The sequence below is a fragment of the Phalangium opilio genome, unplaced genomic scaffold, assembly GCF_054372755.1.
Source record: "Phalangium opilio isolate 3A_F unplaced genomic scaffold, DU_Popi_V2 ptg000070l_1, whole genome shotgun sequence".
Lineage (NCBI taxonomy): Eukaryota > Metazoa > Arthropoda > Arachnida > Opiliones > Phalangiidae > Phalangium > Phalangium opilio.
Genome location: NW_028324182.1, coordinates 15,061,390 through 15,075,110, shown reverse-complemented (window position 1 = coordinate 15,075,110; position 13,721 = coordinate 15,061,390). Strand labels below are relative to the sequence as shown.

Genomic DNA, 13,721 nt, shown 5'->3' with positions numbered 1-13,721 from the left:
ACCAACCGTGACTGTATTGGGCAATTCTCCCCGGCTTGATGAAAAAAATAAAAAAAAACTTGTGACACTTGTCTCTTCACTGAAATACCGGAGAAGGTTCAATTCCTTTCATTACAAAACCCGGTCCCAAGTCTTAAGTAAGATCTTAAGGGCCTCCTCCTCACACAAAGATGCGAGAAAAATTTCTCCGGGTTCAATTTCGGCTCCCAAATAAAAAAAAATAACATGAGGGGAAGATGAGATGAGCGAGCATGGGCTATTTCGCTAGCTGATACCAACCACTACTTGTTCCGCCTTGGATAACGTTACCACATTAATAAAGGAAACAGTTATCATCCTTCTTGGTCGAATTAGTCTATCGGAGTCTAGCACTAATCCCACGAAAACCACCGGATATCCTTTACTCCGTCACAGTTCTCTCTGAATCATTTCCAGATGCGGGTGTATTCAACAGTGGTTTTAACCCCCAACATCGTGGGAAATTAAAAGAATTATACTTAAGTACTAGAATACTGAACCCATGACTCGCTCCTACAGCCTATTTAGTCTATTGTAGCCAATTAATACAGCACTTGTGTCTAGTCGCATTAAGTGGTGACTCAGTTTTAAATTAAGTCTGTATTTAATTCTAATTATTAATTAAATAGCGTTGAGCTCTGCTGTTTAATCGAGATCAATAACGAAACCAAATAGTTGCGTTTATTATTTTTTAGCCACATCGTATTATGGACCTCTAACAGATGGGTTATTTTATCAGACGAGCTGTTGTTGTAGAAGCAGTAGTAGTAGATGTATTTCGTTCGTCTTTTGACCATTGTAAGATGATATTGTGAGAGAAAGTGTACTGCAGGCTCTAATCTGGTAGGGGCCATCTTGTTTTAATACTTTACAACATAAAACAACACAAGACACCAGACCTGATCAGACTACTCAAGAGGTTTCTTTAAAATATGTCAAAAGCAGATGTCTGCCTCAACCGCGTGTTTCTGTTACGTATGAAAAACAGCTCCTGTTACCATGAAAGGAACATCTAAATTTATAAATAACGGTACCCAAACAAATATGACCGTACCAAAAATAACATAGAGAAAAATAAGTACTTCCCATTTATCGTAAGTTACGCTCAATTTCTTCCCACGAGTGCATACCATACTTATTTTTACGCGTTACTTATGGCGGAGACATAAAAGAGGTTCTTTTTAACCCATTATGTCATCCTTGTCAAAAGAGAACTTAAGTTTTGGGATTAAAAATGACAACTAACGTTAAGCCTTGGCCAAAAGAATGAAAGATAGAAAAAAATACTTTTAACAAAGAACTAGATAGCAAATTAATTTCTAAAGTTTGTCCAAAGTAGACGGGCGTTTTCTCATCTCATTTAAAAGGTTGTAACGGTAATTAATAAAAATTAAAAAAAACACGCGTTTAGTTTCCCACCGAAAAAACTAAACAAAACTGGGGCATTGTAAATTAACATACCAAGGACAATTAAGATAATGACGACGTATTAAATATTTTTATGTTTTATGAACGTAACATTTGATAAAAACATCCTAATATGGTGTCAAAATTAAAACCAAGTAGTAAAAAAAACCTTATCAAAAGAAATAAAAAAAAAACTACTTGTAAATATTTTGACTACGAATCAATCTAATCTTAAAAATAATTTGTAAATAAAATGTTTGACATATTTTACAAGATAAAATATGATATTTCTATTACCCGCTTTTGATAATGCCAAAAATAAAAAAACCAAAACCCAGACAAGTATTATAATTATTTATATCAGTTTAACTGCTATTCGATTTAGGCGGTTTTCATCCAGAGTCAACTTAATTTGATATCAATTTTTGAGGAAATCTACAATTCTACAACCCCGGTTAAATCAAGCGAAAAAGAAAGTTAAAAGTATTTCAAATATTTTAGAAATTCCAACCAAACGTCAGTCAGAAGTTCCCCACCATATTTCTGTAAAGAAATTATTCGTAACCCAACCCCAATTAGATATACATGGAACAATTTCTCCATAGTTTTTGAGTTTAAAAAACTCTTATTATTTCCGGAATTTTGATTGCAAAGCTACGGACCATTAATGAAGCGTCCCTAAATATTAAACGACGCTTAAAGACATTCAAGTTCAACAACTTTCGTTTCTTTCGTAAGAAACCCAAGATATTCTAGAGGGATAATCGGCAAAAAACTAAATACTTCATCCAGTAGAGAGAAGAAATAAACCCAAAAGGGGATAGTTAGAAATCTGGTAGGCCTACATCAGGGTCGTTCAGACTAAATTTAACCTCAAAACTCATTGTGTCACTTGGGGTAGCGAGTCGCAAGAAACTTACGCTAGACCTTTTAGATTTAAGTCCATAATTTTAACCCTTTAGAAAAATAACATTCCTAAAAACGTAGGCGTTGAAAGGAAGAGAAACTTAAAAAAAAAAAAAAAAAAGTCGCTAACGAGAAAATAAGTAATTATATTCACAAGGCGTTTATGGACTAAACTTCATTTTTCTTGTTTAAAAAAAACCTCAAAAACGAAACCGCCTTTTTAATTTTACACGGAATTATTCCGTTTAAAATTTAAGAAACGGCACCAAAACCCCTGTCCCTGTCCCTGTGCCGGACGAACGCTTACGATGAGAGAGAGAGGGAAACCGGTCGCGTCCGCGAAACGTACGCTTACGATGAGAGAATCAGAGAGAGAGATCGCTAGCGTACGCGTGGCGATACGAAGCTCCGCGTAGAGAGAGAACTGCCTGCCTGGTATATTAATGAGAGTGGGAAGAGGGAGAAGGGGCAACCCGCTCGGAGAGAGAGGAAAGAAAGGTAGTTTAAATCTCGCGGGCTTTTTTGAGTGAAGGGAAACAAGATGATAATTTTCGTGCACTACTGCACTTTGTGCGCGTGATACATCAGAGATTATGCTGGATGGTTAGGTTAGGTTTCGTAAAATAGAGGGGACGGTTTACGGTCATAGTGATTTCTGGTTTAGGGGATCCAGGATTTAATATTATTTGAAATGTGACGTTATTAGAAATTAAAGGGATACACGATTGTGTTTCAGAAATGTTTTTAGTTGTACGATTTATAGGAGGGTCACGTGAGCCGTGTAAAATTACTATTAAGGCCCAGCCCTTGGGCCATCTTGTTATATTAAATATTTGCAACAAACTCGCAAAAGCATCGTTAAATAATAACAAACATCACATCACGAGCGCTTCAAAATTTGAAACACGAACAAATCAAACACGAAAATTGAGTGAGAGACGGGTCACGAAATAAACCACGATTTCAACGTTAATAATTTTCTTTTGGGAAAAATATAAAAACTTTAGTTGAAAAAAAAAAACGCTGAGTTAGTAGTATTTTCACAGCTTTTTAAAAGTTTAAAACAGCGTAAAACACGTGACATCACACCGTAAAACTAAAGAGAGAGGGTACTAGAGTTCTCATATTTTAGCATTCTTCAAACGTCTAAAAATGTCTCGCGATTTCTATTACCATTCGCTACAAACTAAGACTGAATTCGTAATTAAATATACTCCAACAACAGTTTGCTTAACGTTTCACGTTGGATTACATAGAAGGACTGGTTTGAGTTTATGGAAAACTCTGGGTGGATTTTGTCGTAAAAAAAAAAAGAAAAAAGATGAGGGATGGGCGAACATTAAACAAAATTCATCCTCTCCGTGGAAAGGTGACCCCGTGACCTTTAGAAAAAAAAAGAGGGTGCATCCGCAGCTGTCGCGCATACGACTACGGAGAAACTTTATAAGTCTTATTTTTCACCGCCCTTTTTCTTAAAAAGTGATAGTGACACTATTTCTGAAGTATTTCCGCGTTTTTAAATTTAAACGAATCTACTTAAGTTTCAAAAACCACTAAAAAAATTAAAATAAAAAGTTAATTTAAAAAAAACCTTTCAGAGCAATACAATACGGGTATTCTCTTACAACTCGTTAGTTAATTGCTGATATTTTAATTAAAAACTAACTAATTACATTTATAAGGGTGGTGGTTCCTTTTGTTCATAACCCCCTAAAAATAAAAAATAAATGGGGACAGCTGGGGGGGGGGAATGGGGCTTTAATGAAAGATAAGTAATTAATGAAAGCAGGGTTCATACAACTTTTGGAAAACAAATTTCCCTGAGATTTCCAGGTTTTTCCCGTATATGGAGTATCCTATGGTGCAAATGTTAACGAAGGAGGAGGGGGGGAGCAAATAGGACTATAACATACTCAAAGGACATCCCCGTATCTCTAATATAACCAGAGTTATGAGCCTCCAAAGTTGGGTGTAATGTTAATCCTATGGAGGGTATGTTCACGAACAATTTGCTTAATTACTCGGCCCCTGTTTGACGCAAATTTCCCTGATTTCCCTGAATTTTACTAAAAATTCTAAATTTTCCCTGAAGTTTTTGTCAACTATTTATTTCCCTGACTTTTCCAGGTTTGTATGAACCCTGAAGATACCCGGGCAGTCAGTCAATTTTGTCAAATAATACATTTTTTTTTTTTGAAATCTATAATATAGTGTTGGAGAAATATTTAATATACCTACATCTTCCTTTAATTAGTTAATTGAGAGACTTTTAGGGGCAGGCCGATCTCAAATTGCTTTGGGAATATTAAAACCTGCAGGAAAGGGTTGTTTGCGTTTTGCGAGTTCAATTTCTCTAATAGAGAGATATAGTAAAATGCAATTGGGAATCGACTAAAGCAAGCAAGCAAGCGTGACCTCGAGGGTAATCTACCAAATGAATTAGCAAATAGTAATACATTCAGTCTGGTGCTGGCGTGCCGCAGATGGTACTAAGAGGTGATGGACGAATTTAGAGACAGAAATTTAGCGAGTATAAACTGAATAAAAGTGTATTAATTAAGTGACATGTCCGGAAAATCTTTTAGGAGAGTTTAAATTAAAATTTGTTTGCTAATAAGCCTTGGTATACTACAAAGTTTCAACTAAAATGTATTTTAGTTTTTGCCGTTCCGCCAGTGTTGTCAGTCAAGAGATTGCAAGCAGTTCAGTTTCAATCAGTATTTGACCAAATGAACTTACAGAGGAGCCTAACAACACTGTACTTAAGTTTAAGCTAAGAAAGGGGGGATGTTCTATAGCCCCTTTAACCTAAGCTATATTTAATATTAGTAATTAAATAAATTTTGCAATTGTATATTAATATGAAGGTAAATTTAATGACTTCGTTGTTGCTGTTCCTTCATTCGTGACTGAGACCACTACCATACAAGCACACTTTCATAAATTTATTTATTTCACAGATTGAATTATGTTAAACAAACTTTTCATAAGTATGAAAGGAGACCTACGTAGGTGTGACGTATTGCGGCCGAGGCTATGTTTAATTTTTAAAATAAACATTCCTTTTTCAATAAAAAAAATGTAAAAATTAAAATTTATTATTTTAAAACGCCGCGGAAGTAAATACTTTGTAAAAATCGCGTGTTGGAAATTCACGCCTTCAATTATCTAAATATTGAGTTATCTTTATAATTTTAATCATAAACAATCCCCGGATTGTTTAAACAACGATACTGAATTTTAAGGCGTCATAGATACTAGAAATAATTATATCTATCACGTCTAACAGCGAACTAATTAAATCAGGCATTCGCCTTTGTGTTTACAAAATTTAGTATGGAATGCAATACACACATATTTTCATTATCTATGAATAGATAAAATCCAATCCAATCCAATCCAAAGCCTAATTCTAATAAATGCATGAGCAATGTTTGAACAGTTCCGGCAATTATTATTCAAGATAATCAATATTTACAATATCTCGGAAATTTCTATGAAAACCAAATAGGGGCAGTCCCAAAACCTTAGACAATATTAAACTCAATAGAAAATTAACCCAACCTGCCCGCCTTCGACTAGATTGGTTAGGTGCCAGCTGATCAAAATTCAGAGGCAAAATAAACCACGAAAAATCCCATAATCCCAATCCCAATTTGCATTCTTTGTATTCTGATAAGTTTTAGAGATTTTAGAAATAATAGCTAGCACCTGGCTAAGTTTAACAGTATAAAATACCACGTGATGCTTCTCTTCCGGGCTTGGAAAAAACAACCATCGGTAAACAAGTAAACACACATGAGGGTCAAGGAGAAAAACTACCCATGAATAATAAATATGTAAGAGGTTAAAAAAATAGGAAAAACGCCAAAAATCGGTAGTAACACTAAAACGCCTGTACCATCAACGTTTCCCACCAGGTTTTAAAAGCAAAATATCCCATAAAGCTAATAAAAAATTCAAAGGAACCAATAAATAACCCGAAAAGGATTCTGTAAAATGTATTACATTTCTTTTGAAACTGGAAAAAAAAATATGTGAAATATTTTATTTAAAGGGATAGTATAGTGTTTTTAATTTCGTAAAGTTTTAAATATATATTTTGACCTGAGAAAAAAATGCATTTCCCCGAGGGTGGACCGAGGGACGTCTAAAAGATTTTTTTTTTTCGTAGTAGAAAAATTCCTTGAAAAATAGGCCAAAAGGAGAAGAAAAAAAATGCCGGTTGCAGGAAAGAAAGGAAAAGCAATTTAGAAGGAAATTCCGGTGTACAGTAAGAAGCAATTCAAGCAATAAATATTACAACCCTAAAAATTCTATCCTGCTCTTAGAAAATCCCAAAGGAAACCGAACCAGGGATGGAATTTCAGGAAAAAGCAAAGAATTTAATCCTGTTAAATCTAAAACTGAAATCAAACGGCAAAAGTAACAGAGCATATTTATCGTTTCTCCTTAAATTTTATTTTTCCTCTCTATGATAAAAACTTTTGAATTTCCAACACAAACACAGAAGTCGGGGTTTCCCTGTAGATTTTCCAGGTTTTCCCTGGCCTTTTTTTAACGATTTTCCCTGACTTTTTAGGCCCAATTGTCATTATTCTAAATATAACTGAACTAAACAATTGCGTTTTTAAATCATTTGAAATTCTTAAAATTCCCAAACTTTTCCCTGTCCTTTTTGGTCCATTTCCCTGACTTTCCCAGGTTTATCCTGACCTATGGCAACCCTGGAAGTAATAACCTAATCTAGGACTCGTTCTGGTTAAAAGTAGTTCGGTACTTTCACTAAACCAAAAGGTATATCAAGTGCACGCTCAGGATTTTTCATTTTAATTCTCTCCCGGGGAAAGACCCTAGCCACTAGACCTGAGCAGATCTATCTGGAAAATCTAAATTGAAAAACTTTAACTTAGCCACTTAAACCACGTGAAAGTACTTAAAAACGTGAGCGATATCTAGAGCCTAGAACCGACCAATAAGAAATTCAATCAGACAAGGGAGAATAAAACGTAAATTGGAAGCTTTTCTGACAGATTTTAAAAGAAGAAACTCGCTTAATTTTCGAATTGGAGAGATATCTCTTTCAAACCAAAACGGCTCGAAAGACATTTTCGATCTTTTTCTTAAAAAAAAAAATTTTGATTCGATTCAATTCAATTTAAGACCATTCCAAACCAATGTCTAGCTTTTACTAAAGGGACAAGTCAGGATTGGGGTAATGAAAATCGATGCTAGGTATCGATCGGGACCCCAAAAGGAAAGAGAGTGAGAGGGTGGGTCCTTTTAGGCATCGAGGCTCCCTCCATTCTCCCAATTCCCCCAAAATCGATTGTCAGAAAATTCGTAACGCACCACCCAAAAGATAGAAAACCGGGTATTTCGTCACCTTTAGTGGTGGTTAGTGTAATGAAATGTCTATCGATATAGAACCAATATGATGGAACGCTGTCCATACGCGTGAATGAATAAATGAATTAGTATTGAGCTGCACTGGTTCTATTTCGGTAGATGATTAAAACACTAATGGCAGATCGATAACTTTGAACGTGTTAGAGGTCTATAGACAAAATAGCTAGGGTGCCAATGATCCTCGGCTAGTTAGTTTCAATTAAAGATAGAGGTTTGGAGATGAACTCAGCACAGGCATACTTTAACAGCGTTAACCACTATGGGTGTAAAGCAAACCGATTGCTAATGCTCTACTACTTCGATTAAGGTATTGTCATTATACAACAGAGACCGGTATTTCATGGTATAATGGTTTCGAGTTATTAAATTCAATCCCTCCACCAATGATGAAAGGGCACCACCAAATTGAAATCTTACAGGAATCTTTAGTTTAAGTTTAGAAGATTGGGAATTTCATATTTCGAAAACACAAAGCATTCTGGGTGGGATCGTTTCTAAGAGAGAGAGAGAGATGGACCAGGACAAAGGTGTCAGGGACTCTCGCTCGCATTTCAACTGTCTTCAAAATTTGAAGAAAAATTGGAAGAGCTGAAGAAGGATTTATTGAGAGGACACGAGGATGGGCTTTCACCGAAAATTCAATTCCTTCTCGAGAAAGTGAGAAAAAGGATGGACTTCCAATTCTTTCTTATATATCAAAGCCATATTTACAACCTAATCAATTCTGTTCAGTTCAATCTAAGTAGGTGTCAAAACCTTTTGGGTTGTGCGTGAAACTAGATTGTCAATTTTGGACATTATACACACAAAGACCTGGGAACTTGTCGAAAATGATGTCACCACCAAAAGGGGCGTTACGTTTTTGACTTCTTGATGACATAGACAGACAGACACCGACAAATTGTCGAACTAAATTAAAAGTTCTAATGATTCTAGACAAGGAGGGAGGAAGGAAAGACGGGTTCTCTTTCATTGCCTAGTTAATTCCATTATGTTAATTACCGCCTACTTAAGGAAGGAAGGCCAGATATAAAAAAAAAAGAAAAATGCAAATAATCCGTTTCAACGCCTACATTAAAATCTATTAGTTTAGCTCCCAAATGCAATTCCAGAGTTGGAAATTTGGGTAATTTATTGAGAGATGACACTTAACATCGTTGCTCTCTTTCGGGACGTATGGGAATTGAACATTAGTGCCAACACGATTTAATTTGTTAAAGGAGCGGCGAATACAAAAATTAAGGTAATTAGCAAGCAGTACTTAATTTTAAACGCATTTTATAAATTTATTTTTGGTATTTAAAAATTATATAACTATAAACCACCAAAATGAATAAACGGGGTTCATTTAACTAGATACATAGCTTTATATATTAAAGGGAATATAACCTCTAAACGGGTTTATTATGAATCAAATGACCCTCATGCACCATCTTTCTAAATAATACTAAATTCTCAAATCCTCGCAAAGGAAAGGATTACGAGAGAAAAATTAAGGTCATATCCCCTTTAAACTTCCTCGTACCCCAATTTGTTTGCCGCCACATAAGTAAATATAAAAGGGTGTAATTGTTTAACTCTCCCAAAGAGTTAGGCATCTAAAATGTCGCTTCCCACAAAAAACCAAAAAGATTGATGTCACTTTATCTTATTAACTCGAAAGGCCAAAAGACCAAAGAAAATTACGCGAAAAATTTGTACTTCAAAGAAATGAAATTATTTCGTTACAAATGTTATAGTTTTGAGGGAGCAAAATTGGGAATGCTAAAAACTTGGCTAAATTCCCGCCAAAAACCATAGAAAAAAATGTGACAGGAAATATGGCGGGATTCTAACTTGGGTAATCATATGGGTTCAAATATAAACACCATTTTTCAGAGCCTAATTTCTACAAGCATATTTACGATTAGGTTTTAGAATACCCAAGTTTAAAAAAACACCTCTATAGCTTAACAATGCGCTAAAAGCGTAGTTACCTTTTCAAATGATTTAAATAAAACTCAGACATACAAATGAGTAGATAAGGCGTATCTATTAAAAGTACATATACCAAAAGAACACCCTTCGAAGTTACTACAACTACCAGAAAGTTTATCGCGGTTTATTTTCCATACACCACGTGCTTCGAGTTGCAATAATTTTGGCGCGAAAACAAACAGCACGCGGGTGTAAAATGACGTCATAAAAATACGACAAACAGATGTGGTACTTATTTTACATCGCGTTATAGTCTTTCATTAGAACCTTGATTTAAAGAAAGCAGCGCTAGGTTTCTTTCAGGGTTACTTCGTTCTTAGCTCAGCTGGAGATTTTATCCCCCCCCTCTCACAAAGAAAAAAAAATAATAACCTAGCCTACATTTCAGTAATTTAGACCACCCAAAACGTACTATACTGTCAAAACCTGGGCCCCATATGTTCCATACCCAGTTAGAAAAACACTATACTAAGCTATACGGTACAGTATAGTCCGTATGGTTCCTAAAAAGCCCCTCCTTTTTCAGTGAGTCACCCCAAAAAATTACCCCCCTAAAGAAAAGATGCATCTGGGAAGACTAGGATCTACTGCGTTGGGTTGAAAAAAAAAAAAAAAAGTACAAGAGCAACGCCGAGGAGCTCTAAGATTTTACGGAACCCTTGGCCCACCTCTTTTTAGGGACCCCTAGGTATTAAACATTTTCCCACGAAAATGGCCGCCATGTTTTAACCCAAACACGTGCAAACATTTAGGCCTAAATCGTCTATTGATTAGGGACCTCCATTTTGTGTAAGAAATATTTTTCCCAAACAATGTAACTGTACAATTTCAGCCCCTATTTTCCTCGTATGACGAGGTTGGTATTGGTAAAAAAAAAGGGGGTTTTAATTAAGAAAATCAACCCGCCAATTACGCGGCTATAAAGTAATTAGCCAGACGGGGAATTAATTAAAAGTTTATTGTACCCAAGGGCACGGTTTTGTTTTGTAATAAGCTAACCTTTAACGGGTTTGATAAACAACGTTCACTTTTTCTTCTTTAGCAATAGCATAAAGGAGTTTCTAGATATTTTACAAATTTTGCTTTAAAATTCGGATTTAATTCTTTAAGAACGGAATTTTTTTAGGGGAAGATAGAAATGGTAAAGCGCTAAACCCGCAAATATTATTTTTAGCAAATTTTGCGAAAAAAACGTCAGTCGTATTTCAAACGGGGAAAAAAAAAATCTCTTCCACCCTACTGATTTTTTTTCTGATATTTTTGCTCGTTTATAAAAACGGCCTAGTTTTTAAAGGATGGATGGATGCGTGTGTTTCTAATGAATTAATTTTGAAAGGTACGTGAACAATGGGACAAACTTAGGTTTTTGGCATGTAGTATGTACAGTAAATCAAATCTCCGGGGATTCACAGGGGTCATATTTTAAGTCTCTGATGCCTAATCGTACTTAAACTAATGGTTTGGCGCCAAAGAGTAGGTCAAATTTGGTCTGAAATTATTGCCAATCGTTTACATAAATGACAATGCCTTCGTGAGAACCTTTTTGCTTTTTCACGTCACTCAAAACAAAGCCTCACAGGTGCACGGTATTCTAGAAGGGCTTCTATCAAACGCACAGCCACGCGGTCCCAAACCCCACAAAAAAAGATAATGCGATTTTGTAATCATAGACACCGTTTCCCCCTAAAACAACGGTCCCCTTTTGATATCTTGGGAAGTTCCTCGACACAAAAACATTTAAGAGGGTCTAGGCACTTAAGCCTAACGGCTGTCATTCATTGATTTAGGCTTAGCTACCGCGCAAGAGTGCAACAGCATCGGAAAAGGGGGGTAGAGAAGATCTCTTATTTTGTTTCTTGCCGTTCGGATTTCGTATAAAGCGATTGATCTATCAAAATATTAGCAAAAGGGTATAGTAGGAGGCCTTGGCGCGACATATATTCAAAGGGGACCTTGAAAATTTGTCTGGGCTTCTAGCAGTAGACGTTTCAAGGTTTGACGTAACCTATTAAATTGTAGAGGCCGAAATTGAGTAAGAATTCCGAGCGAATTTCAGCATTTCTTAGGCTTGAGAAAAACCGCGAACTCTAGGAGAAGGTTCGCGCGCGCTAGTAACACAATGGAAGATGCAGGCCCAAGGCCTAAAGCGCCGCGTTATCGAGCTACGGCTTAACGCGCTTATTGACAAAAGATAATAGAGCATAAAGATAATCTTATCTTACCTTATCCGCTACCGGTAGATCCGACGTGTCGGTACCCGTGCCATTGACGTAATTTTCTACAGATTCCGATGTCCTCATCATAGGCGAAGTTATCTTGGCTATTTCGCACGCGACAGAAAGTTCACCGTTAACTATCTTGGCGGCCATCTTGAATCATTCTTGAAGGGATTGTTTCCTTCTGCGGTACTAGCTACGGTTCCTTCCCCCAACAGTTCAGTTCAGCCCCTCACGTCACGCCAGCGCCGCCATCTCCCGCCTTTTTTCGGCACCAAAATTTGAAAATGTGTTGGTACTCACCGTACTCTGTTGTTCCCGTATATATGTTGATGAAATATCACCGTTTTTATGATTACAACAAACTTTTAAATATAATTTGATTAAAATTCATGATAATGTCGCCTATTCTTTGTTTGGCATGGCTATGTCACGGCATAACTCATGTTTTTGCAGCCAGTAACGGAGATTGCCAGCATCTTCCGAATGTTTCTGTATCAGTCACAGTCAAACTAAATGGCTTTCATAGGTGAAATTTACAGCCTAAATCACAAATTTTAATTCACAAAAGGAGAAATAGACTGTTATATTCAAAGTTTAACTTACAGGCTTTTGATTGCCGATATCAACACTGTTGAGTTGATTAACAAATATGTGGTACTCTCATTTGAGTTTCCATCAGGGTTATATGTTGATCCATACGAACTAACTTCAATACAAAACCGTGAAGAAAATCCGTTCAAATATCATATAGATTCACAAATTAACGTTGAATTACCAGAATATAATTCACAACCATTTAATTTATTCTTGAAAACAAAACTTGAAACTAGTCAACAATTGACTATTCCATTTCACGCTAGATATCACAAACCAAATGAATGTTCAAAGGTCAAAGATGGGGTGGAAATAGGTCTAAAAAACCCCAAAATTTACCTAAAACAAACCAAAAAATGTATAAAAAAAGTACCTACACTTTAGTGTTACATCAACTGCAGCATTTCCTTACTGTTTTAGGTGATTGTGATGACATCGTACACGAATGGGGGTCAAATTGGTGCCTGATAAACGCACCAGTAGGTTAACAAACACTTGTAGCAAATAATTCCGTAATTAAACCTAATTTTTATTAATTACCAGGAAGGAGAGCATATTATTCGCATTCCAGTTGGTTGTTTAGAACATACGACTTTCGTTTGTTTAACAACAACGATACTTACTCTTCTTGGATGTATTTACCTTGGAAAAAACTTAATAAATAAATAAATAAACACAATTAAATGAAACAGACTGACATTATTTCGTTATTGAATCTTTAAAAAATGAACTTGACACTTTTAATAATTACAATTGACATTAGAATATCATATGGACATTAATATGACATTACAGGGATTTGAGATGTTCGTAAAACTTAAATAAAAACAATTCCAATTAGCCTTATTCCTGATCAGCGCCACCTACCCATAGCGGCGACTTTGAGAACTACTGTAATTGGCAAGCCAACCAGATGTCGCTAAAATCTGGTGACCTCATTTTTGGTAAGACCCCGAGAGTGCCCGTCAGTGACGTCACCAGATTTTAGCGACATCTGATTGGCTTGCCGATTACAGTAGTTCTCAAAGTCGCCGCTATGGTTAGGTGGCGCTGATCAGGAATAAGGCTAATTATGAATTTTGTCAATTTTCTCTTGAAATGACAACCGCATGCCTTCGATGGATGAATTATGTTTCATTATATTAATTCTTTTTCGTACAAACGTCAGTTTATCTATCACTCCTTTCAATA

The 13,721-nt window shown here is 35.9% G+C and overlaps 1 protein-coding gene across 1 annotated transcript; it reads left to right on the top strand.

The window, feature by feature from the left end:
* Positions 1 to 11,557: 11,557 nt before the first annotated feature.
* PIG-X (Phosphatidylinositol glycan anchor biosynthesis class X) lies at positions 11,558 to 13,369 on the top strand. Its single transcript, XM_089843533.1, has 4 exons — positions 11,558 to 12,462; positions 12,542 to 12,888; positions 12,951 to 13,009; positions 13,074 to 13,369. The coding sequence occupies exons 1-4, from the start codon at positions 12,326 to 12,328 to the stop codon at positions 13,197 to 13,199; spliced, it is 669 nt and encodes a 222-aa protein (XP_089699659.1). The 5' UTR covers positions 11,558 to 12,325; the 3' UTR covers positions 13,200 to 13,369.
* The last annotated feature ends 352 nt before the right edge of the window (positions 13,370 to 13,721 follow it).

Bases quoted from the DNA above. Each gene is read 5' to 3' on its own strand.
- PIG-X (XM_089843533.1), top strand. From the start codon at position 12,326: ATGATAATGTCGCCTATTCTTTGTTTGGCATGGCTATGTCACGGCATA. The intron at 12,463-12,541 runs GTGAAATTTACA...TTTAACTTACAG, and splicing joins AAACTAAATGGCTTTCATAG to GCTTTTGATTGCCGATATCA. The intron at 13,010-13,073 runs GTAGGTTAACAA...ATTAATTACCAG, and splicing joins GGTGCCTGATAAACGCACCA to GAAGGAGAGCATATTATTCG.